Source organism: Cydia amplana, chromosome 21 (genome assembly GCF_948474715.1).
Source record: "Cydia amplana chromosome 21, ilCydAmpl1.1, whole genome shotgun sequence".
In the NCBI taxonomy this organism is placed as follows: Eukaryota; Metazoa; Arthropoda; class Insecta; order Lepidoptera; family Tortricidae; genus Cydia; species Cydia amplana.
The window spans coordinates 10,671,904-10,699,476 of NC_086089.1; the positions used below are offsets into that span (position 1 = coordinate 10,671,904).

General features: G+C 39.7%; 1 protein-coding gene across 1 annotated transcript in view; it reads right to left on the reverse strand.

The window, feature by feature from the left end:
• Window positions 1-27,573, reverse strand: part of LOC134657962 (uncharacterized) — a 182,156-nt gene that overhangs the window by 29,165 nt on the left and 125,418 nt on the right. Inside the window, exons 4-5 of the mRNA XM_063513567.1 lie at window positions 5,318-5,390; window positions 4,579-4,685 (exon numbers count right to left, since the gene is read on the reverse strand). Coding sequence (XP_063369637.1) covers window positions 4,579-4,685; window positions 5,318-5,390 — 180 coding nt within the window. The remainder of the gene's footprint in view (window positions 1-4,578; window positions 4,686-5,317; window positions 5,391-27,573) is intronic.

The window sequence follows — 27,573 nt, forward strand, 5'->3', positions numbered from 1 at the left end:
CGGAGTTTAGAGCAATTATTTCATGAAATCGATGCTGCCAAAAATATGGGGGTGCGGGGGGACGAGGTGAGCGAATCCCGTGCCGTGATTGGTCCGTTCAAAGACACGGACCAATCACGGCACGGGATTCTGACACTTTGACTCGAAGATGGAGTAAAACTACCGTATATAGTGGCAGAGGGGGTAGTGTTACTATGCTCAGTCTAGAGGATGTCTTGTCTGTGCTCTGGTCTGATTACGGGTGTTACATTGTTGTGAATAGGAAAAACAAGATTTAGTAAGTAAGTACTTGCTTTTTCTCCTTAGCTTTACGTAAGTATATAATAGGTACAGTCGACGTTAAAAGATATATTTACACTTTTGCACCTTATTTCTTTTTAATAAGTTTACGGGTACGGTTGTGGAAGAGCGTGACGTGTCAACACAGGCATTGTAAGCCAAAAGAGAGGCCCAGCAAATGTACCTATATTATAATGTCTGTAAATAGATAATAATGAGTTTTTCGGAACTTATGTACGAAATATCATTTGATATTTACCACTAGCTTTTCGGTGAAGGAAAATATCGTGAGGAAACCTGCATACATCTGCGAAGAAATTCAAAGGTGTACCTATGTGAATTGTGAAGTCCCCAATCCCAGTGAAAGCATATAACTGGAAACCGCCTTTGGGAACATTACCGTTCAAATTCTCGGGCCAAATTAGCACACATACACAATTACGCCTACATTTAAATAAGACAATACGTTTACAGAGCCTGTCTCTATTACACTAACGTACACAGCTAAGTGTAGATGAAATGCATATAATGTCAATAACTACCAATCAGCGATATTAATCCGCTAATAACCTTCTTGCTGTACGTACTGGCCGCTGAGAATTCGCGGTTCATATTTGATTAGAATATGACTTGGACAGGGATAGGTTTATGCCATACATTGAAGAACCAGTCAAATAATTCACGTATAATAATTTAATGCAGATTAAAAGATAACTACTTAGTTAAAATGTTGTTATGAAATTAAATGACAGACTAACTCAACATAATTAAATATTCATTGTTGTATAAATGTATTCCGCTATAATAAGTATTTTGTATATTTTATTATCAATCTGTATGGCAGTGCGAAGTCACGTTCAGAGCCCGTACCATGAGTCACTGACAGTGTCAAAACTGACATTTACGCTATCGAGAACGTAATTTACTTTCTATACATCTCGTTTGCACTAATATGCGAGTACGAGCGAGATGTATAGAAAGTAAATTACGTTCTCGACGGCGTTTGTCAGTGCCAAACTGATGGTAGCCGTACTGGTATAGTCTGTCCGTTTTTCTATAGGCTATACAGCCTGCAAAATTTACATGGGTAGGTACACGAATCGGGTCAAAAACATTTGAACAGGCGGAGTCACAATAAATCCCCACTTTCAGTTCCAATGGAAATATTTTATATGTATATAGCCGGTCAAGCAAGTTTGTCAGTAGAAAAAGGCGCATAATTACAATTTTGTATGGGACCATAACCGTTCGCGCGCTTACATTTTCTAAATTCGCCGCTCTTTTCTACTGACGGAAATGGCTTGAGAGAGAACCTACATATATGTGACAGTAGAGGGTGGATTAAAATGATCAACATTTTGAGATAATGTGTGTATTTGTTAAATTAATTCAGTGAAAGCGTGATAGAAAAAAATGTATCTACATATAGGAGACCGGATATGATTATCTCACGGGTTATCACATGAATAGAACATTATATATCTTGCCAGGCATCCACTCAATTTCATGTCTCTCTAATTGGACAGCTTTTTTCCATAGTTCTCTGCAAATAGCATATTGTGGGAATTTGAATGGAAAGTAATGTAAAATGACAATACCAAATTTGATTATTAATTTGAAATAACTAGGTAGTTTTTTTATAGCTCCATCTAATGAAATAAAAAAGGAAAATACAAATCTGTAAGAAGGAATTTATTACTACATTTATAATTACAGTGGAATCCGTTTATTATGACTAGACCCCGGATTCTTGTCGCGATCACGTGACAAAAGGGTGATTTGGGGAGTAAATGGAATGGTAGAACAAGATAATACTTAAATTATAAGATAACTAATAAACTTTTCAAATATGCTCCGTTAACATCTGTCCCAGTGGAAAGAAGCTTTTCTTTTTTGAAGTGGATATATTCTGCTAGAAGACGTAGCCTAACCGCAAGTCATTTAGAACAACTGTTGATCTGTTACGGAGAGTCCGTTAACAATAGAGCGACGTCGACATTTTAATCTTTTTTTTTGTATTATCTTATCTTAATAAATCCGTATTAATTAATAGGTACTGTTCCATTTACTCCCCAAATCACCCTTTTGTCACGTGATCGCGACAAGAATCCGGGGTCTAATTATGACTCCGCTTATACTGACCAACCGCTTACTATGACGCAATTACTGTGCGAAGTTTGGTTTTCATATGAAATTCTTTGTGACAAAGTCGGATAAGATAACTTCGACCTATAAATACTATTTTTATGGAATTATGTTCGGTTATACTGACAAATTCGCTGGTTTTCGTGGCCGGCCCCACATCTTTCCCTGCGAGGACGTCTGTGGCGTTTAAATTGTTTTAGTTTTTACTCTCGGTGAAAGTTGATAATTGGTATAAGGTTAATAAAACTCATCTCTCACAAAATTGTTTGAGATTAATTTGGAAAAAATAAAATAAAAAGTTTATCAACTATGCTTTATATGACATCCGCTTAGTATAACATGTTTGTTACTTCCCTTCAATGTCATTATAAGCGGATTCTACTGTATATAGAAAATACCTAAACCAATCATAAGTTAATAAAATAGTCTACTTCATTTGGCATAAAACCATCCCTATTATCCTCGCAATTTAAAAAGTCGTATGTTGTTATGAAAGTCGTATGCAGTTGTTACGTTTTAGCTTAGCACGGTAGTATTGAAAAAATGTCGTCATGTTTATTCCAAATTTTACTGAAGTTATCTGTTTAGTACAAGTGAAAAGTGATTCCACTGTCCTTGATATGAACTAAAACAACTTCTGCACCACTTCACGACACATGAAGACATTTTTAATTACAAAAAAACGTAGTTTTTATAAACCAATTTAGCCATCCCTCACTGACTGTCATCTCGGCCGCACTGAAGTTGCCAATCGAACACTCTGTAAGCACCGCCTACAATCGAATACTTTACGTTGGGTCATAATTGAGCGGACAGAATACTTCCATGGTTTATATGCGTTCACTGCCCAATCCGCATTGGGCTAGCGTGGGGACTATAGCCTAAGCCCTCTCGCGTATGAGAGGAGGCCTGTGCCCAGCAGTAGGACGTATATAGGCTCAAATTATTATCATATAAATAGATAATAAAGATATTTTTCATATTCATATGCAAACTTATTTTTGATGTTGACTGTACTCAGAACAGAACTCAAAAGTGCGAGTTACATTTTAAGCATTTCTGACCATCATTAATCACAAATGTTTGCTCCTTCAACGACAATTTTTAAATGAAATCGCAAAAAATCGCGATTTATTTTGCGAAAAACATTTTTAATCCTTGTACTATTTTACAAGGTTTATTAAAAGTAAACAGAATATTTCAGACAGTTCATAATTAGTTTCATTAAGCTTAACAATCGGGTATCGAAAATTATTAGTAAAATTTTACAGATGATATCATGTGTCAGTTTTTCAGAATTTTCCGATAATATTGAAGGTAAATTTTCCTAAGATAATTTATATTCTACGAAGATATTTTATGGCCTGGGGCGACTTAGACGGTATTTCAGTATTTGATGGATAGAGATAGGTTTCAGGGCTTCTTGGGATAAATATGAAGATAGGTTTTAGGATTGTGTTGTGATTTAGGTACCCTATCATCATCATATCATCATCATAAGCATAGGTTGAACGTTTAAAAAGTGCGAGAATAAGTGAAAAGTGAAACCCACTATAAGTAAGTCGATGTCGATAAAATTATGACGTAAAGGGGCCCACTGATTACCAGTCCGCCGGACGATATCGGCCTGTCAGTTGTTCGGAACTGTCAAATTTTTGTTCTAACTGACAGGCCGATACCGTCCGGCGGACTGTTAATCAGTGGGCTCCTATCAGCTTTGGGTTATAAAATTACTAATATTTCTTTTTCCAAAAATAATTTGATAAAATATTAATAATAGCTAGTTGAAAAAATGTGAATCACACCAGGGGGCCGATTTTTGAATTTCGATCGCTCGATTTCGTCACTCGAAAATCGGTGCAAAACGACGAAATGCTGATTTTTTAAATACGAGCGATAGAAATTGGGAATCTAGTGATATTGACCACTCGTTTTCAATTCTATTAGTAGAATTTACATGCCTAGTAGTGGAGATATTACTGAACGAAATACAGGAAATAGAGCGGTCGAATTTAAGAAATCGGTCCCCAGGGGGGAGGGGTTTGACAAATGTGATCAAATGTGAATAAGAGGGAGAGGAGTTAAAAAACCTAGCAATTCGTGTGATGTAAGTAATTAATGGATGACCCCTAAACACCAACATAAGTGACTTACTGTTCTTCTTGCAGGCGGGCGGCATGCCGGCCCATGAGCCGTCGGCCTGGCAGCTGCGGCTTGCCAGGCCCACCACATGGAACCCGTGCGTGCACGTGTACACGGCCCTGGGGAATTAAAACAAGTCAGCTGGTGAAGTGGCGTGGCTTCCAAACTCCGTGGTGACCTGGCCCCTATTTCACCACGGTGACAGGTGCGAAAAGTGTCGACATCACTGTTACTGACGTCACAGGCCTCCATAGACTACGGTAACCGCTTACCATCGTACGGGCGGTGCGCTTGTTTGCCACCAACATAATATTAAAAAAAACTCCATTATATCGCCAATAAATAAGTAAGTATAAATAAGTGACGTTAGCAACAGTGACATTTGTCGAATTGTCGCACCTGTCGCCGTGGTGAAATAGGAGCCTGATATAGACCGAATGCCTGGCTGACGACATACATATTTGGAACGACCATTTAAATTCAAAATTTGACATGACAATTATCAGACCTCACGACAGACTAGACAAGGCAGACGACACACGACTTCCTATTATGGACTCAGGAGGTGGTCATAGGAACTTTGTGATAAAACAACGCAACCGATTTGTGGTTGGGTTTGTTAGAATTTTCTCGATTAGTATTAGTTGCCTGTTGAAAGAAAAGTATAGTCAGCGATAAAAGTTGGAGTAAAAATGAAATTTTAAACAAAACAACTTTTTTTAGTAATAAATGGTATGGTATTGATATTTACTTATCACCGAAGAACCTGCCGGTGACTGCCACCTTTCCGTTTTCTGGCTGCTCGAGCTCCGGACATTCACGATCTGTGGACAAACAAACAGTACGTAAGTTCAAGTACGATATTAAAATGTGGCGACAGACAAGACAGGCTGATACTATATAGAATAGATGATTGAGGGCTGATATAGATGGTAGTAACGATTCGAGGGCCTCCAAGTCACAATCGTTTAAATGGAAAACGCTAATCGAAATTTAAATAATGAATGATCTAGTGCCAGTCAAAATTATCATTGTATAGGTAGGTAATATCCGCGTTTTATTTTGGATTTAACGATGAAATAACTTGGTCAACGACGTTGAAAGTTAACACTGGCAAACGTTTCAATATCGCCTTTCTTAATGTCAAAACTTTTTCATACGGCCAAAATAATCAGTCAAAAGATTTAATTAAATTTGTACTGTTTGAAAAGGATTGCGACAAATGCCCGTAATTTATTATCGTCATAATACGAGAAGTAATTTTGGAGATTTGTTTTAACTGGGTAGCTGGTTCTGTGAAACGCCTGATGAAAATATCATGGCAATGTGGCTTATTGCATATTATCTTCGGATCTATATCTGAATCCCTAAACTCTTTTCTCCTATCTTTGCATTCCGTAATATTGTTTGTCATAATGACCAGTTAGGGCAAGTGACTTTAGGACAAACGTTGTTAGGGATTCAGAATGACAGCCATTATCTTCTGCTTTGATTGAAACGTGTCAGTTCTTTGTGGAAACATGCGAAGTCTCTAGACTCAAGTGTAGAGTAAATCCCCATTTAGACTGATCAAGATTTGCATGCATTATTCGATACATTGCTAACTTCAGAGTCAAATGAATTCAAATACCGCAATATAACGAAAATCGCATGCGAGTTGTTGAACCGGGATCCCGTTGTTTCCCATAATGTCATATTATCATTAGTCATAAAATTGAAAGCGTTAACATTTCAGGATTTTCGTTAGGTTATCCTATAGATAGGTTAGGTTAGGTTAGGTTTGTTTTAGCAAAAGAGAAAGGGAGGAAGATCCGGCCTCCCAACCGATGCGCCACAAGCGCGTAGGAAGGAGGCGTTTGGCGTACAACCGTCGACTTCCCCCTTAAGGGTACCCGTGGGCGGCAGGCTCGGGGACGTCTGTCGCCTACACGAGGGTCCCTGGGATAGCCAATGCGCCAAAAAATGGCGCACTCTAGAGTGGAGAAGAGGAAAACAGTTCCTCCGAAGTCGAGTCCGGAGTTCGGACAGCCGCTGGCGGGGTTCCGGAAGCATGGTCCCGGCCGTTTCCCGTGTCTCGTCTTAAAGCCTTGAGGCGGCCAACAGAGGGGTTTTAGTGGGTATACCTGGGGTCTCATCAGCCCACAACAGGGAGTCCCACATAACCACCCGGCCCGTCCCCGCGCCGGGTGGTATGCGTAACGTATTTCCAAGGTGTGTTTTAGCAGCCCCATATGATGAGCTCGCAAGAGCATCGCCGACGGGGTATCGGAGGTCTACAATCGAGTTCCCGAAACCCCGCCTACAAAGCGCGCGGCGGAACACCCAGGGGGTTTAGTCCGTGGAAGTCGGACATACCCACAGGGCTTCTCCCGGGCCAGTGGGATCCATAAGGGATTCCCCCTGGGACATCAAAAAAAAAGGTTAGGTTTGTTTTATGGCTATCCTGAAAAGTGACGCGTTTCTGAACCAAATGAATTATGACTACCTAACGAAAATTCGGGCAAACAATACATTATGGCTTAAAACTATTTGGGAAACAATAGAGACCCTCTTGAATCATCTAAGGAGCCAGAAAGCACTTCGATAAATTTCTTCTCTATTTAATTTCTTGCGCTTTCAGTATGAAGCATGCCGTACATTACACTTTTTGCGGTTCTAAAACCGCAAGATATTAGTCGCAGTCGCAGTTTGTTCTGTGCCTAAATGGGGCTTTATGAAAGCGGGTTATTTCAAAATCTTGTATCATTCATTTTTTTTTTTTTAGCATGAGGTGCTTTCGCTGCCTACAGATGGGGCACACTGGGGCCCAATGCATAGAGTCTGAAGACTACAGCAACCACTGCTACAATTGCGGTCAACCAGGACATAAGAGGTCAGCTTGCTCAGGATCACCTCAATGTATCTTGTGTCATGCTGCGGGAAAACCTGCGGACCATAAAATCGGGTCCAAAGCATGCACCAATCCCAAACCAAAGGCAAAACACGCTGGCGATGGCCCCCGGGCCCCCTCCACCGGTGCGGTGGAAGAGGCTGAGATGGAGATCGTAACAACCGACAATTAATGACGATAAAGGTGTTGCAAACTAACCTCAATCACTGCGCCAGGGCTCAGGATTTGCTTTTCCAGTCCCTGGCTCAGTGGAGTATAAATGTGGCAGTCGTGGCTGAGCCGTATTCGGTTCCACCGCGAAGCGATTGGGTGTCTGACATAGACGGAGTTGTCGCCTTGGTGGCAAGAGGAGGTACAGGCACTTTCGAAAGCGTCGTAAGAGGGAAAGGTTATGTGGCGGCAAATTATGAACGTGTCACTTTCGTCGGCATCTACTTCTCTCCGAATCGCTGTTTGGCCGAATTTGAACGTTTCCTGGTGGAGGTAGGCGCCCGAGTCAGCCAGCTTTATGACCGGGGGTCAGTGGTCGTCGCCGGAGATTTTAATGCGAAGTCCACCGCGTGGGGTTCGCCGGCGACGGACGTGCGCGGTGAGGTCGTTGAAGAGTGGGCAATTGCGTCAGGGCTGACCCTAGCCAACCAGGGAGACACTAACACGTGCGTGCGGCAACAAGGCGGATCAATAGTGGATCTGACTTTCACAAATGCCGCCCTGGCACGCTGTGTCCGTGATTGGAGGGTACTGATAGACGTGGAGACGTTGTCCGATCACCTGTACATCCGTTACGACGTCTCCACGTCGCCAGCAGCTCAAGTCGGCCAAAATTGCAGGCTACCGATTGGCGGCGGAGGTCCAAAATGGGCTCTCGGTAAAATGGACCGAGACCTTCTTTTGGAGGCGGCTATTGTACAGGCTTGGCTCCCTTCGCCGGAAGGTGAAGTAGTGGTGGAGACGGAAGCATCCTGGTTCCGGGATGCCATGACACAAATATGCGACACGGCGATGCCCAGGGCCAAGCCTCCACCACAAAAAAGAAAGGTGTATTGGTGGACGGCTGAGCTTGCACGAATGCACAAGGACTGTACAGCCGCGCGGCGTCGGTATACAAGGCAGAGACGCCGACGAACAGACGAAGATGCGGAAAGGAACCTTTACGCCTTGTACAAGGAGGCAAAGAAGTCCCTAAAAGCAGCCATAGGAAATGCCATAGACGCTGCGAGGGAAGCATTTATCGACACCTTGAATGCGGATCCTTGGGGCCGGCCCTACAAGCTCGTCAGGAACAAATTACGCTCCTGGGGTCCCCCGCTCACCCAAACGTTGGAACCTGAATTTGTTAGCGACGTGGTCTCGGCATTGTTCCCTAGGGGAGGTAATAACAGGCCGCCAGCAATGGCACCACCACGAGCAGACGAAGTGGAGGAAGCTGAAGTGCCACCTGTAACAGCAGTTGAATTCGGCGTAGCAGTGATTAAGATGCGAGCCAAAAACACTGCTCCTGGACCAGATGGAGTCCCTGGCCGCGCTTGGGCCCTCGCGTTGAAAGAGCTGGAGCCGCGACTTATCCGTCTCTTCACGGCATGCCTGGAGCAGGGCCGCTTCCCAGTAGGATGGAAATCAGGGAAACTGGTCCTGCTAAAGAAAGAGGATCGCCCGGCTGATTCGCCTTCGGCATACCGGCCGATTGTCTTGCTTGATGAGGTGGGGAAGCTATTCGAGCGCATCATAGCGTCCCGTCTCATCAAGCATTTGCAAGGGTTTGGCCCAGACTTGGCCGAAAATCAATACGGCTTCAGGAGCGGCCGTTCTACAGTGGACGCGATCCTGCAGGTGAAAAGGCTGGCGCAGGAGTCTGTCTCTCGGGGAGAGGCTGTCTTGACTGTGTCGTTAGACATAGCCAACGCCTTCAATACCATGCCCTGGGAAACCATAAATGAGGCCTTGCGCTACCACAGGGTTCCGCCTCACCTGGCCCATATTATCAGGGCCTATTTAAGTGAGCGATTTGTGACCTGGCCTGGGCAGCGAAATTGGGGACAGAAAAGGATGGAATGCGGTGTCCCTCAGGGATCGGTTTTGGGCCCGCTACTTTGGAATGTCGGCTACGACTGGGTCCTGCGGGGGGCAAACCTTCCTGGAGTAGACGTGTTCTGCTATGCCGATGATACGCTGGTGACGGCCCGCGGACCCAGTTTTCGCGATGCGGCAGTTCTGGCAACTGCGGGTGTTGCCCACGTTGTCAGCCGAATACGGCGGTTGGGCCTGGAAGTCGGCCTACAGAAATCCGAGGCCATTTGTTTTTATGGCCACCGTCGAGGTCCTCCGGTAGGAGCCCAAATTATAGTAGGCGGGGTCTCGATTGCTGTCAAGCCGACCCTGCGCTACCTGGGCGTTATACTCGACAGCAAATGGAACTTTCAGGCCCATTTCCAACGCCTGGCTCCAAAACTGCTCAGTGCAGCGGCGGCCCTAGGGCGTATACTCCCAAATTTGGGAGGGCCCAAGGCCTCATGCCGCCGTTTGTACACGGGAGTCGTGCGCTCCATGGCTTTATATGGCGCACCCGTCTGGGCTGACGCCCTGGGAAGGCAAAACTCTACGCAGCTGAGGAAAGCGCAAAGAGCAATGGCGCTGCGGGTAATCCGGGGATACCGTACCATATCTACGGATGCTGCGTGTGCTTTAGCGGGATCCCTGCCCTGGGACCTCGATGCAAGAGCCCTCGCAGCTGTTTACCGCTGGCGCGAGGAGATGCATGAGAGGGATGAGTCACCAGCACCGAGGGAAATAGACGGACGGCGCGAAGAAATTCGGCTGGAAATGGTGGGCATTTGGGAGGAGAGACTGGAGCAGCCAATTGCTGGCCACCAGACCATAGAGGCAATACGTCCGGTCCTAAAACAATGGCTTGACCGGGATCATGGCCCTATGACATTCCGAGTGACGCAGGTCCTCTCTGGACACGGATGCTTTGGCCGATATCTGTGCAGATTGGGCCGAGAACCGACGCCGATATGCCACGAGTGTGGTGCGGCCGAAGACACGGGACAACATACGCTGGCTGTATGCCCAGCTTGGACTGAACAGCGGGCCACACTCGTGGCTGTAGTGGGGCACGACCTGTCTCTGCCTGCCGTGGTGAAAACTATGGCAGACAGCGACAGATCATGGAAAGCGGTGGTCTCTTTTTGCGAAGACGTGATGGCGAGAAAAGAGACCGCGGAAAGAGAAAGGGAAGAAGATCCAGCCTCCCAACCGATGCGCCGCAAGCGCGTAGGAAGGAGGCGTTTGGCGCACAACCGCCGACTTCCCCCTTAAGGGTACCCGTGGGCGGCAGGCTCGGGACATCTGTCGCCTACACGAGGGTCCCTGGGATGGCCAATGCGCCAAAAAATGGCACACTCTAGAGTAGAGAAAAACAGTTCCTCCGAAGTCGAGTCCGGAGTTCGGACAGCCGCTGGCGGGGTTCCGGAAGCATGGTCCCGGCCGTTTCCCGTGCCCCGCCTTTAAAGCCGTGAGGCGGCCAACAGAGAGGTTTTAGTGGGTATACCTGGGGTCTCATCAGCCCACAACAGGGAGTCCCACATAACCACCCGGCCCGTCCCCGCGCCGGGTGGTATGCGTAACGCATTTCCCCTCTTAAAAAAAAAAAAAAAAAAAGGTTTGTTTTAGCAAAAGAGAAAGGGAGGAAGATCCGGCCTCCCAACCGATGCGCCGCAAGCGCGTAGGAAGGAGGCGTTTGGCGTACAACCGTCGACTTCTCCCTTAAGGGTACCCGTGGGCGGCAGGCTCGGGGACGTCTGTCGCCTACACGAGGGTCCCTGGGATAGCCAATGCGCCAAAAAATGGCGCACTCTAGAGTGGAGAAGAGGAAAACAGTTCCTCCGAAGTCGAGTCCGGAGTTCGGACAGCCGCTGGCGGGGTTCCGGAAGCATGGTCCCGGCCGTTTCCCGTGTCTCGTCTTAAAGCCTTGAGGCGGCCAACAGAGGGGTTTTAGTGGGTATACCTGGGGTCTCATCAGCCCACAACAGGGAGTCCCACATAACCACCCGGCCCGTCCCCGCGCCGGGTGGTATGCGTAACGCATTTCCAAGGTGTGTTTTAGCAGCCCCATATGATGAGCTCGCAAGAGCATCGCCGACGGGGTATCGGAGGTCTACAATCGAGTTCCCGAAACCCCGCCTACAAAGCGCGCGGCGGAACACCCAGGGGGTTTAGTCCGTGGAAGTCGGACATACCCACATGTAAGGATACTGTGTGGTTTATATAGATTTTTAGTACTTATAAAACATTTTTCTAGATTAAATAAGCTAAGTGACTTTTAAAAGTATTTGTAATGATCGATCACGTGAATGGTCACGTGATCGATCCCTCCATCTTGAATATTGAACGATCATTCGTGGGGTGACGTTCGAACGATAAGGTCGATCAATATTAAAAATGGTAGAAGGTATTTGAATTGTGAGCAGGTCAGTTCGTTTTGTTTTGTGAGAACCCGAGATAATAATTATAGTATGTGTCTAAGTGTATACCTACTGTCGCGTGCGTGTGGTTAATCAGGCTCAAAGAGATTATATTCATTGTGCCAAATAAATGTATTTTTATCACACATACCGTTGTTTTAATAAAATGATTAGACCTCTTATATCTCAGAAGTGAGGATAGGCGAGTATTTTTACAAATCACTCGTTTATCCCGCCTGCAAAAGTTAATTAATCGGCCCTGGCACAATGAATACAATAATGACACATAACAATTAAATGATATTGTTTTTGTTGACCACTTATTTTGACTAAATATTTTTTTAGTGTGAGGTTCGTGCTCACACTTAAATAATGATAGCTTAATACAACTAGGAAAGTAGGTAAACGAAATAATAAAATAATGTAATGTAATAACATCTTGAGTCGTTTTGATTTCGTGATCTCAAATTTGTTTACGTGAGAAATATATTATGAAACGAGTGCATGCATACGTTAAAACGTATTGTCCTGTTCTGAGCTGTTTTGACAAAAAACAACAGTTACAAGTTTTACACTACAAAGATAATTATAATTTCCAATACCTAAGGTTGGGTGTTGCATTCTATTAAATACCTATTTACTTTATTACCTATACAATGTATTTCAATTGCGACGGTCAGATTTAATAATGTTTTGATTGGTTCGCAATTAAGTGTTTATTCTTATCTTAGTGTAGGTACTTGTAAATATAATTATATTTTCAAGTTTTGCCTGAAACTAGATGCGTGATGATATGCTAATAAGGCAATGCAATATAACTTCCCATTCTCTTTCCCTTTTCGTTTTTCTTTTATTCTTCGAATTACATTGAGTTTGAGTATGCACGTGTTACATTCATGTGAACAAGTCTATATTTATAATAGTTGTTTATTCAAATAATGACCAGATTATAAGTATAAAGAAACTAAACGATATGGTAGGTAAATGAAGAAATAAATCCTTATAATAGATTCATGCTTAAATACTTCGTAAATGGTACGGATAATTAAATTTTAATGTAACCATGATGAGGAGAATTTAAAATCATTTTTATAAAATAAATAATGAACCCGTTTCGACGCGCCCTGCGACGCGACGTTGCTTCAGGCTGCTGAAAAACACTGATAATTGATGAAAATTTAGAATTTTTGATACAGTGAAGATAATTATTAGAATCGGCTTGAAATATGTCTGGTTGATGAAAATAACTGAAATTTGTAAAAGTTTCGATTCTACATTAATGTAGAGCCTCATTCAAAACGGCCTGAAACGATATTTCAGCCTGCTGAAAGTGACTGAACTTGTGAATATTTCAAATGTTTTGATATTGTGTAGAGCTTCATTAGAAACGACCTGAAACGATATTTCAGGCTGCTGAAAGCAGCTGAAACTTGTTATAACTACAAATCAATCAATCAATCAATCATTTATTTATTGCACCATGGTTACAACAAGAGATGTTACAATTTTAAACAAGTAAGTACCTTATGGACCCTAAAAGGGTATGACAAACATTTCCTTAAACTAAGATTTATAATATTTACATATGTCATGCAATAAAGCACAAAAAGTAGCATCGTATTAAATTATATAAATAGAACTAATAAATTACATATTAAAGCTATCTGCGAAGAAATCATTAATAGAATAATACACTTTTCTCGCAAGGAACCGTTTCAATCTTTTTGCGTATGTTGTATCCCTTTCCTCTGCCTTTATAAAGTCTGGAATATGATTGTAGCATTTAGCTGCTGCATAAAGAGGGCTTTTCCTATATATTTGTAATTTAGGCGCGGGTAGCTCAAGTTTGTATTTTAGCCTTCGATTTGGCAGCTGTTTGAACAAGTGTATGTTTTTTTTGACATAAATACATAATTCTAAAATATAAAGACATGGCAGCGTAAGTATGCCGTGCTCAAAAAAATGTGGCTTGCAGCTATCGGGTTCTTGGATACCTACCAATGCACGAACGCATTTCTTTTGATATTGTGTAGAACTTCATTAGAAACAACCTGTAAAGATCTTTCAGGCCCCTGAAAACTCCCTGAACTTAGTGAAAATTTAATAAATTGGCAGGGATGATAATATTTCGGGTTGTAACAAACCTGTTGGAAATGCTGATATTACGGGTTTAAATCGTGTTAGACATCAAGGTACTTAACTGACATCAAGGTACTTTGTCAGCTGATAGAGCTCTTTTAAAAAAAACAACGTGTACTATTCTAATCATATTTTTAACCATATAGTGCAAGATGACGCTACAACACTCGTAATGTTTGTAAGGACGGTTAAAAATTGGAAGGAGCGGCGATAATTAACCGTACAAATATAAGTTTGGCTTATTATTAACGGGGCAACTGAAATATTAAACAGGAACTTTCATTGGACATACAATAATATTATTTGGCTGTGCATTAATAGTTTAGAGCCAATAAGTTTATATTAGTCTCAAATATAAGCATGATAATTATTAAAAAAAAAACTGGCAGCAAAATCAAGCCACCAAAAAAAACATATAGGGAACTTGAAGTGATAGGTTGGCGTCTAAAATAATAACTAAAATATTGCAAAGCGATATACTTATAGTCGAAATCCCTAATCATGAAACACCTAATGGCCATTGTACCATTAGGTCTTTAAATTTTTAATTACTTATTTCAATAGTTACCACTGTATTCTGCCAGAGTAGGTGCGACGACGAGCGAGGCGAGGAGGAGCATGTTAGGTTGACTGTGTAGTCAGTGTAGAGGTAGTAACCAAACAAAATATTTTAAAAGAACTTCATTTTTGAATTAATAGATAGCCATTTTCTTTTTAAAATGTGCTTCATAAAATGGTCTCCAGATGCCAAATAAATAATTGGTACCTGTCTAAAAGTAAACAAAAAGCTGTAACAGTAATAAAATACAACTCGTATTGATATATTTTAAGGCTCCCTTTTTGTTGCCAATCTATTAATTTAGTACCCATTTCTATTTTTTAAACTACCCAAATTTTATTAATTAGATGACCGGTTAAATACGTGCCCATAAGTTTCAGTGATGGACGTAATCATAATCATAATCGTTTATTGCAGCCATGGTATTAAAAAAATGTTCTTATTTAGTCAGTACGTACATGGACAGTAAATGACGATAAGGTCAGCGATGGTGGGTGCAGAGAGATCTTCTTCTTCTGTTGTCATGCCCTAGCGGGCGTCGGTGGCCACCTTTGCAAAGTCGTTTCTATTCTTGGCCAGTCTTGTTAGCGTGGCCGCGTCTTTGATGTTTGTCCATTTTTTGATGGCAGGCAGAAAGATGCGAAGTTCAGATCTTAATGTCACAGAAGTGGACGTTAACGAATGTGAGATTCGGGAACGTCCAACGCGTAAGTCATCTGGCATGCCAAGTGAGGGAGCGGAAGGGAGCCTAAAAGGTAGGCAAAGCCGCAAACACTTGCTGCATGCGATGCCAAGTGAGGGAGCGGAAGGGAGCCTGAAAGGAAGGCAAAGCCGCAAACACTTGCTGCATGATGAAGAATATGATCGCGATTTACGGCTTGAGAGAGATTCATGTTCGCGAACACGAAATTTGGGCGGCTACAATGGTAGTGCCTCTTGGCGCCGCCGCTCGCGCAGGGAATCTGTTAGAGATTGCCACGGTGGACCGTCAAGCCACATTCCGCGCAGTAGAAGCACGTCACCATATGTGGACGCACGAGCCCGACGGAAATTGCGGAGGTCGCGGAATTCCTCTTATGAAGACAACGAGGATAATTATATATAAGCACCCACGACGTCATGTGAGTCCCAAGACGGTATGGACGCATGGAGAGAAATAGGCAATATATTTATAATAACAGTTCTGATGATGACTATCGCATAACCTCTGGACATAAAAGGTTATATATACTCTCACTCTCCGAGCGTCGATCGGTTCAAAAAAATTCCCAAACATAGTCTTAATTAACGGCGTGATAGCTAGTGTTGAGTCGCTCACTCGTGAGGCACCTCATTTGTACCACTCATTTTGTTAATTTGTCGCAGTACTTCGTACCGCAAAAATGTCTTACTTCACTCCTCTATTCATTTTACTTGATTTTAAAATTATCTTTCTCCTAAAAGTTCTATTCTTAACCTCCAGAATTGCACTTCAATTAAATGTTACTATTTATTTATTTATAAAGGAAGTAATGAATACATAAATATGTATATACATTAAATATTTTTGTCGCCGTTGGAATTAATGGAATAGTCGACGCTGAAAATATGCTAGTACCTCACCTCATTTGAAGTAAGACATTGTAACACCTCATTTTAGAAAATGAGGTACTCATACAAACTCATTTTAAATTGATGTCCTACCCATCACTAGTGATAGCGTAAGTAAACTACCCGAATTTGGTGAAAATGTTATAAGTAAATTTTTGAACACCATAAAAGATATGAAAGGCAGTTTATCTTCTAAATTGTCGTTAAATAATGTTCACGAGTCCGATCCAATGTAGAAAGATTAAACCATTCTTACATGGCTTACAAAGTAGAGGAGTGCTGAGATTTACGGGTTTAACAGAGAAATAGGTCAAAAATTTGATAAGCAGGGACAAGATAGGAAATAGTTAGATAACCCTACTATAAAACAATTGGATTAACCCTCTAATAAAATTGTTTGTCATAATTGTAACGAGGAAGAACACAAAAGTTTCCTGGGTAAAAAAGACAGCGGACCTGTGGCAAGCTAGGTCATCTTCCAGTGTTCTGTAGGTAGTAGTAGAGAAACAATTCCAAATATAACTATTATCGATATCCTGATAAAAAAAAAATACATACAAATCTTTTGTGTTTTGTCAATATGGGTATTGGGTAGTGCGTTAACTCTAAATAGAAAACCGACGGGAATAAATTGAATTAAATTTTGACACTAGCAACCTGCCTGTAACGGTAGGTGTAGCTGGCCGCGTAAAGCGATAATTAGGTAAGACAAAAGCTAACGTGACCGTACAGGAATAAAAAAAAAAAGTTGATGTTATGATTACCTATATTATTATATATTTTATTAATCAAGCAACATGGCTCAAAAGGCTGGGAAACATAAAAAAAAATTTAAAATTACAACTTAAATTAAAAATACAGAATAGATTAAATTAAGATGTTACCTACTAAAATACGTAAGATTTAGATTTAAGGGAAACATGTCATAAAAATAAAATAATAAAAATAATAACAATTAAGATATATGGGGAAGAGGATCTTTATTGAACAAAATTATAATTATAAATACAGAGGTTACACTAAAAATTAAGATTGAATACAAGGAAATTATGGCTACTTATGAAAGATTATAATATATTGTACAAGTCAATATAACGATAGGTGGATTGACTCTAAAGCTATTTATAGGCTTGGCAAGCTTCTTTAGCAGGTTTGTACGTGACTTAGCTGTGATACGCAGACCACTGACAGACATGCTGAAGAAAGGCAATGAATGGAAGTGACCAGAATCAGTGACCAGGATGATGCATTCAACTCATTAAAGGGAAAACTAATATCTAGATCTATTCTCAATATTTATGACTCGAAACGTAAGACTCAGTTGCTTTTCCAAAAAAAAAAGTGACGAAGGCCCTTTTAAGCCAGTCTCGTACTTTAGCCGGAAAACTAAACCAGATAAGCAACGTTCGCATTCATTTGAACTAGAGACCCTCACGGTGATTACCTCCTTGTTATAAATGACAGCTTTTCTAAATTCATTAACATCCAGCCTGTTCGAAATACAAAGACCTCAACAACGGTGAAGGTCTTCCGCGACTACATGAGCTATTTTGGAACACCCGTTAGATTAATCACGGACCTAGTGAGCGTTAGGAGAGAAGTGCCGAGTGGTGGTAAATCAAAATTGGGTAGCAAATACCAGGGACTGTATAGGATTATTAGATGCCTTCCTAACGATCGCTAAGTAGTCGAAGATACACCACTAACACGGAAAAGGGCAACCATCGTTATGAAAACATAAGTGCGATAAATAAATTAAAATCTTGGTTGTGTTTGATAACAAGCATGGTAAAGTAAGTAAGTAGTTCCGAATTTGGCAGTGACGACACCGAAAGTCCAAATGGGTCTGAGTAATCATCATGGCTAATTTGCATGGCTGTTAGTCTAGGATCTAGGACATAGGTAATTTAGATAAATTGATAATTTTTTAATTAATATTGCACTATTGTAAGTTCGAATTTTCAATTGTATCTGTATCTGTAATTAGGTAGAGGTGTGTGTGTACTAATAGAAATCCTAAAATATAATAACATTATGTTGTTTGATTATTATGTGTTATATAAGTGCTATTGATTAGGCGTTGTTCAATGAGTTCATTAAAAATAATTAAATGAATGCTAATAAATAAAGTGATCATATAAATTCGTATAGCTTAGTTAAAATATACTTTATTTTGTAATATACTGTTATAAAACCAGTATATCTAACATTTAATCGAATGGTAATTGTAGATGAGCAAAGGGACTTGCTCTAGCAGGATGGCCGAGCTGTAAGGATACTGTGTGGTTTATATAGATTTTTAGTACTTATAAAACATTTTTCTAGATTAAATAAGCTAAGTGACTTTTAAAAGTATTTGTAATGATCGATCACGTGAATGGTCACGTGATCGATCCCTCCATCTTGAATATTGAACGATCATTCGTGGGGTGACGTTCGAACGATAAGGTCGATCAATATTAAAAATGGTAGAAGGTATTTGAATTGTGAGCAGGTCAGTTCGTTTTGTTTTGTGAGAACCCGAGATAATAATTATAGTATGTGTCTAAGTGTATACCTAATGTCGCGTGCGTGTGGTTAATCAGGCTCAAAGAGATTATATTCATTGTGCCAAATAAATGTATTTTTATCACACATACCGTTGTTTTAATAAAATGATTAGACCTCTTATATCCAGGGCTTCTCCCGGGCCAGTGGGATCCATAAGGGATTCCCCCTGGGACATCAAAAAAAAAAGGTTAGGTTTGTTTTATGGCTATCCTGAAAAGTGACGCGTTTCTGAACCAAATGAATTATGACTACCTAACGAAAATTCGGGCAAACAATACATTATGGCTTAAAACTATTTGGGAAACAATAGAGACCCTCTTGAACCATCTAAGGAGCCAGAAAGCACTTCGATAAATTTCTTCTCTATTTAATTTCTTGCGCTTTCAGTATGAAGCATGCCGTACATTACACTTTTTGCGGTTCTAAAACCGCAAGATATTAGTCGCAGTCGCAGTTTGTTCTGTGCCTAAATGGGGCTTTATGAAAGCGGGTTATTTCAAAATCTTGTATCATTCATTTCTCACGAGCACCTACCTCTTCAAATGTAATAATATTTGGAAACGCAGTTTCTTTAAAAAAAAATTTTTAAATTCCTAAAGACTAATATAGATTAACTTATAATATAGATTAACTTATTTATTTTATGAAGATCTGGTAAAACTATAATTCCTCCCATATTCAAGTAAAAAAAGAAGGAATTATTATTGAGTAATTATAATGATTCAGTATTTGCGAACACTATAATAACTTTGATGCTTCAAATTTGAGACGAGTTCTTTAAGCGAAAGTACTTATATTTTCAAAGAGAGTAAAGTACTCGTATAATAGTATAAAACTCGATGTAAAGTTGAAACTTGAAACTGTCTTTGAAGAGAACATTTTTAAAATGTTGGCCGAATAGTGTTGGGCGCATGCGAAATAACCGATTTTATATTTCGTGCAACAAGGCATTATCCTGATACCTATACTTATCTATAAATTAAAGGTCCAAAGTTACAAAACGAGACAAATTTATAACGAATTTAAACTGTCGTGAGGGTGTCCCTTCATATCCCATAAAGTTTAAGTCATAATGTTTTGTTTGTCATATTATCATTATAGTCATAAAACTGAAACGGTTCACTTTCCAGGATTTTCGTAAGGTTATCCTGTAGATAGGTTAGGTTAGATTTGTTTTATGGCCATCCTGAAAAGTGACGAGTTTCCGAACCAAATGAAGTATGACTAACGAAAATGCGGGCAAACAATACATTATGACATAAAACTTTTTGGGAAACAATAGAGACCTGTCATGAGACATACTAAACTAACATTAAACTAATTTTACGGTTAAAACTCACTTGTTATTAGTCACTCTGTTGGCGCTAGCCAGGAGACCTAGGCTCTCCGAAACATGTCGCGTGAGTGACTAAAAACTTGTGAGTTTAAACCGTAAAATTAGTTTAAATTTAAAACGATAAGAATTTTACCTTGTTAGGTAAGTACCTATGTACCATTGTACAGTCACCTGCAATAATATTTTACACAACGAAGGCCGCAAAAATTGCTGACCTGAATCCGGGAACTCACTAATACCGATTTGGCTAGCACGCCGTTACGAGTAAATTTCCTCGGCGAAATTTGTTTCTCGTCATTCGACTTTCGGCGAAGTCTCCCCTTCCCCCACTCGAGATCCAATCTTTGTAACAAAAGAGTCAAAACTGACCTTGTGAAGTCGAGAGACCCGAGACTCGAGACGACAAGTACCTAACCTTGAACTTGGGCGCTGATTACTTGGTAAAAATATTTTCAGATTCGTTCGTAGGTACCTACTGCAAATAAGGGTGAAATTTTAATCACCACTCACCTGCCATACTCTCCCATACTCGCCAGTCATAGACTATGTGATTTTATAGGCCACACTAAACAACTTTTATGATGGAACCAATGCCGTAATCGCGAAAAACAAAAAAGTTGTCCTATAATAAAAATTGTCTATCATTGTAGCACACACAATAATTATAAATGAATTACTCTATGCATTAGATTATGGAATGTATGTAACTAGTACCTACACACTTAACAAATGACGCTGACTGTACGCTAAAGGTCCACAACTAACTCAAACAACTTAGCCAAGCGACCCCTAGGGTCTTATACTCATAACTTTCAAACTGCTGATTGATTCGCTTATAACTTAGAAATATAGGTTAATAGGTTCAAGCAAATTACAACCTTATTCCAACACCATACAGTCTATCACATATAACTTAAATAAGCGGTGGACATTTAATATCTAATAGGCCAATTCGAGTTTCAGTTATTCGATCTGTTTCCGATATGATTAACGAAATGAAGAAATGATACTGATCTTGTGTCAATAGTGACGATTTTCGTTGAAGAAAAGTGACTTTTGACACTTAGCGCCACTTACACCATCCCACTAACCCGGGGTTAACCGGTTAGACCTGGCGTTACATTGGTTACTAGTACAACTTGACACTGTGTTAACGGTTTAACCGATTAACCTCGGGTTAGTGGGATAGTGCAAGTGGCGCTTACAGATCAGTATCATATTGGAAACCGATCGAAAAACTATAACTCGAATTGGCATGTTAAGGGTAGTTTAAGGGTAAAATTTGCATGTCCGTGACCTGAATAAGTATTGACGATCATCCCTTCACGTGTATGACAATGAGGTAGGTGAGGGTGGGGAGGGTCGATCCCTAGAGGACACTTGGTAAACTTCATTTTTAATCAAACCAAACGAGATACATTTTTTTGCACTGGTAACACTCATTCATTCGTTCCTAACTTCACGTTCTGTCAAGGCACTGTATCGGAAAAGTCAGTGGTTCAAAAATGGCGGACGGTGAAAGATTTTCTGCGTACTATATTCAATTTTCGGTAAGCTTTAACTGGATTTATTTTATAATATGAGATGGAAATGATGTTAGTAAGTGTGCTTATTTTATTTGTTGTTTATTGAAGTGATAATTAACTTGGATTACATTGATATACGCGAACACACGTTTCGAGTACGGCACGTTTTATAATCTTACTATGTATGGGGAGACTTTGTCTTTTTCTTCAGGGGAGATATGATTCCGGGATCATGTCACCTCCAAAGCGATCAAGTATACATTGTAATAAATTTACTTACAAAATGATTCATAGAGCTAGCATAAATATTTTCTTTTCTTTAGTAAATCATGCCGCAAAAGTACGACCAGAGAAACACTGATTTAAACTTTCAAGGTTTTTGACTCATTATTGTTTATTAAAACGGGATTTAATGGCGTATAATTCAGTTTTTAATTATACAACCGACTCCGAACTCCGAAAACGGAATTATCCCCGTGGCCTTTGAAAAGACTAACTAAAGTTGACATCAACATTTTACGAACTACCCGCACTTGGTCTTGTTTATCAAGTTAAACGTTTTACACACAGGGGATGTTACTCGGTCGACAAACAACACTTATAACGATATTTGGTTTTCAACCGGCGATATTTGTTTTTATGGATGAAATGCTATTTCAATGGCTTTCCGACCTTATGTACTATAGAACCGACGGTCCATAGAAAGGATTTTAGGATTATGCAGCTCAAACACCGTCCTCGAAACGTGAGCAGTAAATTTCTAAACTTATTTATTATAGTAAACAATAACGACCAGAGATGGGTAAAAAATTTAAAATTGCTGTATCTGACGCTAAAATTTTTTTAACTTTTTTTTTGGTTCAAAAATTGATTCCCTATTTTATGTTGTTTTATGGATAATACGATTACATTGTTTTTTAAAAGTATAAGATTATGGATTAATATGTGTTTGATATCTTCATATATTAATTTTCTGTAGATAAAGTGAATAAATTAATGTAGATACTACCCTCGAAATATTGCCGCTTAAAATCTTTTTACCAAGTGTCCCCAAATCTGGAAGACTTGATCCCTTCGGCTTAGACATCTGATTACCGGAAGTACAACTTCAAAGCATGGAAGATGCAATATATATATATGTTTGCTGTGTATTTTACAAATTATAGATGCATTGCTAATAGCCATCCGAGTTATATAATCAATGAGAATCTGGTATGGGGAGACATGGTAAAAATCTGTTTACCATGTGTCCCAAGAACTAGGGTCACTTGATCCCCCTAGGATCAAGGCTCCCGACTAGGGGTAAACAAGTCTCCCTTACATAGGGGACACATGGTAAAAGTCAACAGTATGGGTTTTCATTAAATAATGGTCTAATTTATTGCACAAATCTGTTCTAATTCAAACTATTAATGAAGAGATAAATTCTGAATCGTATGGTCTATAAAGTTTTTCAATACTACAAATAGTTAAGAAAATGTATGCTAAAAACAAAAGGGGTGATCAACCCTCCCCAGTTTCCCCTACTTACGCATATTTATTAGTGATTATGATGAAATAGTTTAAAATATATTCATAATTTGCATAATTTAGAGCCAAATTGGAGTATTTAGTACCATTCTAAGCGGTGGTGGCCTAGCGGTAAGAGCGTGTGACTTTCAATCCGGAGGTCGCGGGTTCAAACCCCGGCTCGTACCAATGAGTTTTTCGGAACTTATGTAAAATATCATTTGATATTTACCAGTTGCTTTTCGGTGAAGGAAAACATCGTAAGGAAACCGGACTAATCCCAATAGGGCCTAGTTTCCCCTCTGGGTTGGAAGGTCAGATGGTAGTCGCTTGCGTAAAAACTAGAGCCTACGTCGATTCTTGGGATTCGTTGTCAAGCGGACCCCAGGCTCCCATGAGCCGTGGCAAAATACCGGGATAACGCGAGGAAGAAGAAGAAGATTGGAGTATTAAAGTACCATTTAATAATATTATAGTATTAAAGTACCATAAAATACGGTACTGCAACAGTACTTATACTGTGTCTCTATTATAGAGCTGAGGTCGGACACGTGAGCTTTAAATCTGCCAGCTGAAAGCTTTTGGTGCCAGCATATGCGACTTGCTGCCGCATATGGATATGCGACTTTGAGCTTTGAAGCTGCAGAGGCGGATAACATGTTACATGAGGCTTGTGAGGTGACTTTTAAAATAAATCGTATATTTTCAAGTGGGGTTCACACAAGAAGGGTTCCGTACAAGTTTCTGTTGGCATCTATTAGTAGGTATACCTACATTTTGTTTATAATCAAGCTATGTTTAAGGTTGTCTGGAAGAGATCGTTTTTTAGCGATAAGACCGCCTGTTGTTTACCTCTGCTTGTGTTTCTGTTTTATTTTTGTATTGCTTTCTTTTATTGAGGTGTGCAATAAAGAGTATTTGTATTGTATTGTGTCCTAAAACCCCTTCTGCGCCATGCCGGTTCCAATAAAGGTCTCCACTCTTTGCATAACAGATAAATACATATTCCCAGTCAAAATAAGAAGTTTCTAAATGTACATAAAGTTACATGTATCTCTACGCGTGTCTACGCTATTCCAACAGAAGTAAAAAGGTCATAGAAGTTTTAATATAACGTGTTATTGCTACTCCCTTTTCGCGTCACCTTCGGCAGAACATACGGGGGTGTATTATAGCAAAACAGTTGCGTTTCAAATTTTTGCATGTTCCATTTGTCGTTTATACTTTTACTTTTGTCGTAGTTACTTAAAAAAAGTTCTTTTTAATTATTTTTGCTTATATATTATATGTCATATTAGTATGTACTACCATAGAGAAAAAAATTCATAGATTTCTCACTCCATACATCAGTTTAGTACCAAAAAGACTATTAGCATCTAGCATCGAGTAGCGGAACTATCAGTACTGCTACATGACAATAGATGTAGCACCGACCGGAAAGTCTTATGCTGTTGAGACACTGAAATTAATAGTCTAACTGATGTATGGAGTGAGCACTCTTGTCTTACTATATTTCTCTATGGTACTACTACTGTATTTATAATTGTTAAGTTTTTGGTTTGTTTCTATTTAATAAAATCTGAAGTGAAATATCTGCCATAATATATGAAGGTATACTAGTTTACACAATATAATACTCTTAATTGCACATACACACAGATAATACACATTCACATAATATTTCATTATATGTGAATATAATTAATTTTATCTACGGGATAAAATCTTCGTGTGATTTCTCGAAAGCAGCTTTTGACTGTGTTAATGTTTCACATGCTCAGTGAATATTATATTACTGTGGTTTCCAAAGCAAAATGAAATATCTATTTAGTTTGAAAGTTTAATAACAGGAAGTACTTACGTTAGTTAGCTGTTTGAGATGACGGTGGTTATACATAATTAATGTGTTTGATCTGTGATAATGAGTATTCCGCAAGGGTCTATTTTGGGACCTTTTCTATAAAGAAATAACGTTGACATTATAAATCAAAGATTCATCCATTGTATTAGATGTTACACAATTAAAACAAATTCGTGCATCAAATTTTACAGCTAATAAAGAAGACTTCATGTGACCATGGTTGTCAAAAGTTGTCGTTTGACAATTTAGTTTTCACAAATCATTGCGCCGTACTGCGTAATTTTTTACAGTCAATCTCGATGACCCGTTTATTTAGACTTTACTGCAGCGTTACTGATCTTGTACGACCAAACGATTAATAAATCTTTTGATATAATATAAAACCAAGGTCATGATAATGCAATTTTATAAGGGTTTCCGCCCGTATGATCATCAGTAGGTAAACGAAGTATTACCGCTCGGGGACCCCCGTCCGGACCTACATTGTTCCACGTGACTGTCCGGTTTAGGCGTCCAATTTTGTAATGTCACGTATTCAAGTCACACGCAAATTAGTCTGTGGGGTGGAAATTGAATAAAGTTGGATGTGACTTTAGCATTCAAATAAGGGTTTATGCTGAAAGTGGCCTAAATCCTCAACATACTGTATGGCAGCTAACAAGGCTGTCGATTGTCTATAAAGACATTTAATTTGCATCTTTATAAATTTTATAATATATGTTTATACTATAGGTCGGCAGCTACCAACTGAAAAAGGATTCTTAGATCAAAAAGGTTGCCGACGCAATAAAAGCATAAAAAAATATCGTGGAAAATATGTTTTTTACTCAACCCCAAATTCCACGCTTATTACTCAATTTACTCATCAAATAGGTACTTACGGCTCGTATGACGTAGGATGACTGCTATTGTTATTGGCCACAACATAGTAATTGGCCTCTCTTAGAGCTGGCCACTACATAGTAATTGGCCTCTCTTAGGACTGGCTACTACATAGTAATTGGCCTCTCTTAGGACTGCCCAATAACAATAGCAGTCACCCTACCTACCTACAACACAAACCTATTTTTAGGGTTCCGTAGCCAAATGGCAAAAAACGGAACCCTTATGGATTCGTCATGTCTGTCTGTCTGTCCGTCCGTAAGTCACAGCCACTTTTTTCCGAAACTATAAGAACTATACTGTTGAAACTTGGTAAGTAAATATATTATGTGACCCGCATTAAGATTTTCACACAAAAATAGAAAAAAAAAAACAATAAATTTTGGGGGTTCCCCATACCTATAACTGAAACTCAAAAATTTTTTTTTCATCAAACCCATACGTGTGGGGTATCTATGGATAGGTCTTCAAAAATGATATTGAGGTTTCTAATATCATTTTTTTAAACTGAATAGTTTGCGCGAGAGACACTTCCAAAGTGGTAAAATGTGTCCCCCCCCCCCCCTGTAACTTCTAAAATAAGAGAATGATAAAACTAAAAAAATATATGATGTACATTACCATGCAAACTTCCACCGAAAATTGGTTTTGAACGAGATCTATTTAGTAAAAAGTTTTTTTTTATACGTCATAAATCCCTTAAATACGAAACCCTTCATGGGCGAGTCTGACTCGCACTTGGCCGCTTTTTTGTAGTTGTATTTACTTTTCTTTGATAACAATAACGTTTAATAACTCTTTTAAAAGCGATTACGAGAGTTACAAAGAAATTACAAGTCTCTTAATATTTTTAACTTGAAGCCCAAAAAAAATTAAAATCTTTCCCGGCCAAGGTCACATCCATTAAACAACAATGGAACCCGCCTAAGTGAGTCCGAAGCATTTTGTAAATTTTTTAGCGTCGCTTTTAAAATAACTTCGTAACAATTCTGGAGTTGAGAAACTTGGCTGCTTCTGTTACGCGACCACTAGTGATGGGAAAATGTATACAGATGTTAGAATTTATAACGGATTCGTATTCGGATGTTCGGATAGTTTTCACTTAACGTTTTTCATGTGTACAATTATCAAGCAATTATCTCGTTGACGTAACTGGTGACCGAAGAGCTGGCGGCTACCTCGCACAACGTATCAGCATTGCGATACAGCGAGGAAATGTCGCCAGCATCCTTGGTACAATGCCTCAAGGGCCTATTTTAGATTTAAGCTAGTTTTTAATTTCTTTTAGTAATACACTGTATATATCTAGTTTGTAAATAAATTATTATATCCATTTAGCTATGTCACTTTGAGCTGCGAAATTGCATGGAGAAATTATTAATTAATTCATTAATAAAGTCGCCATGCACTTTTACGGCTGATGGTACCTTGTCACAGTGACTATCAACAATAGTATGAAAGCCATAGAGGCATAGGGATCATATTAATAATGTCACTGTAACACGGCAAGAAGTGCCAGCGAGATCAATTTATTTATTTGCCCGAACATAAATATAAATTAAGTTAAAATTAATACATATTGGGCTAGGTCACCCACATTATTTTTATTAATTTTTTAGGTATTAGTTTTAGTTTTGTGATGTGATGTTTTGTTTTGAGATGTGCAATTGTAAAAAGTATTTTTTTTTCTACAAAATATTAA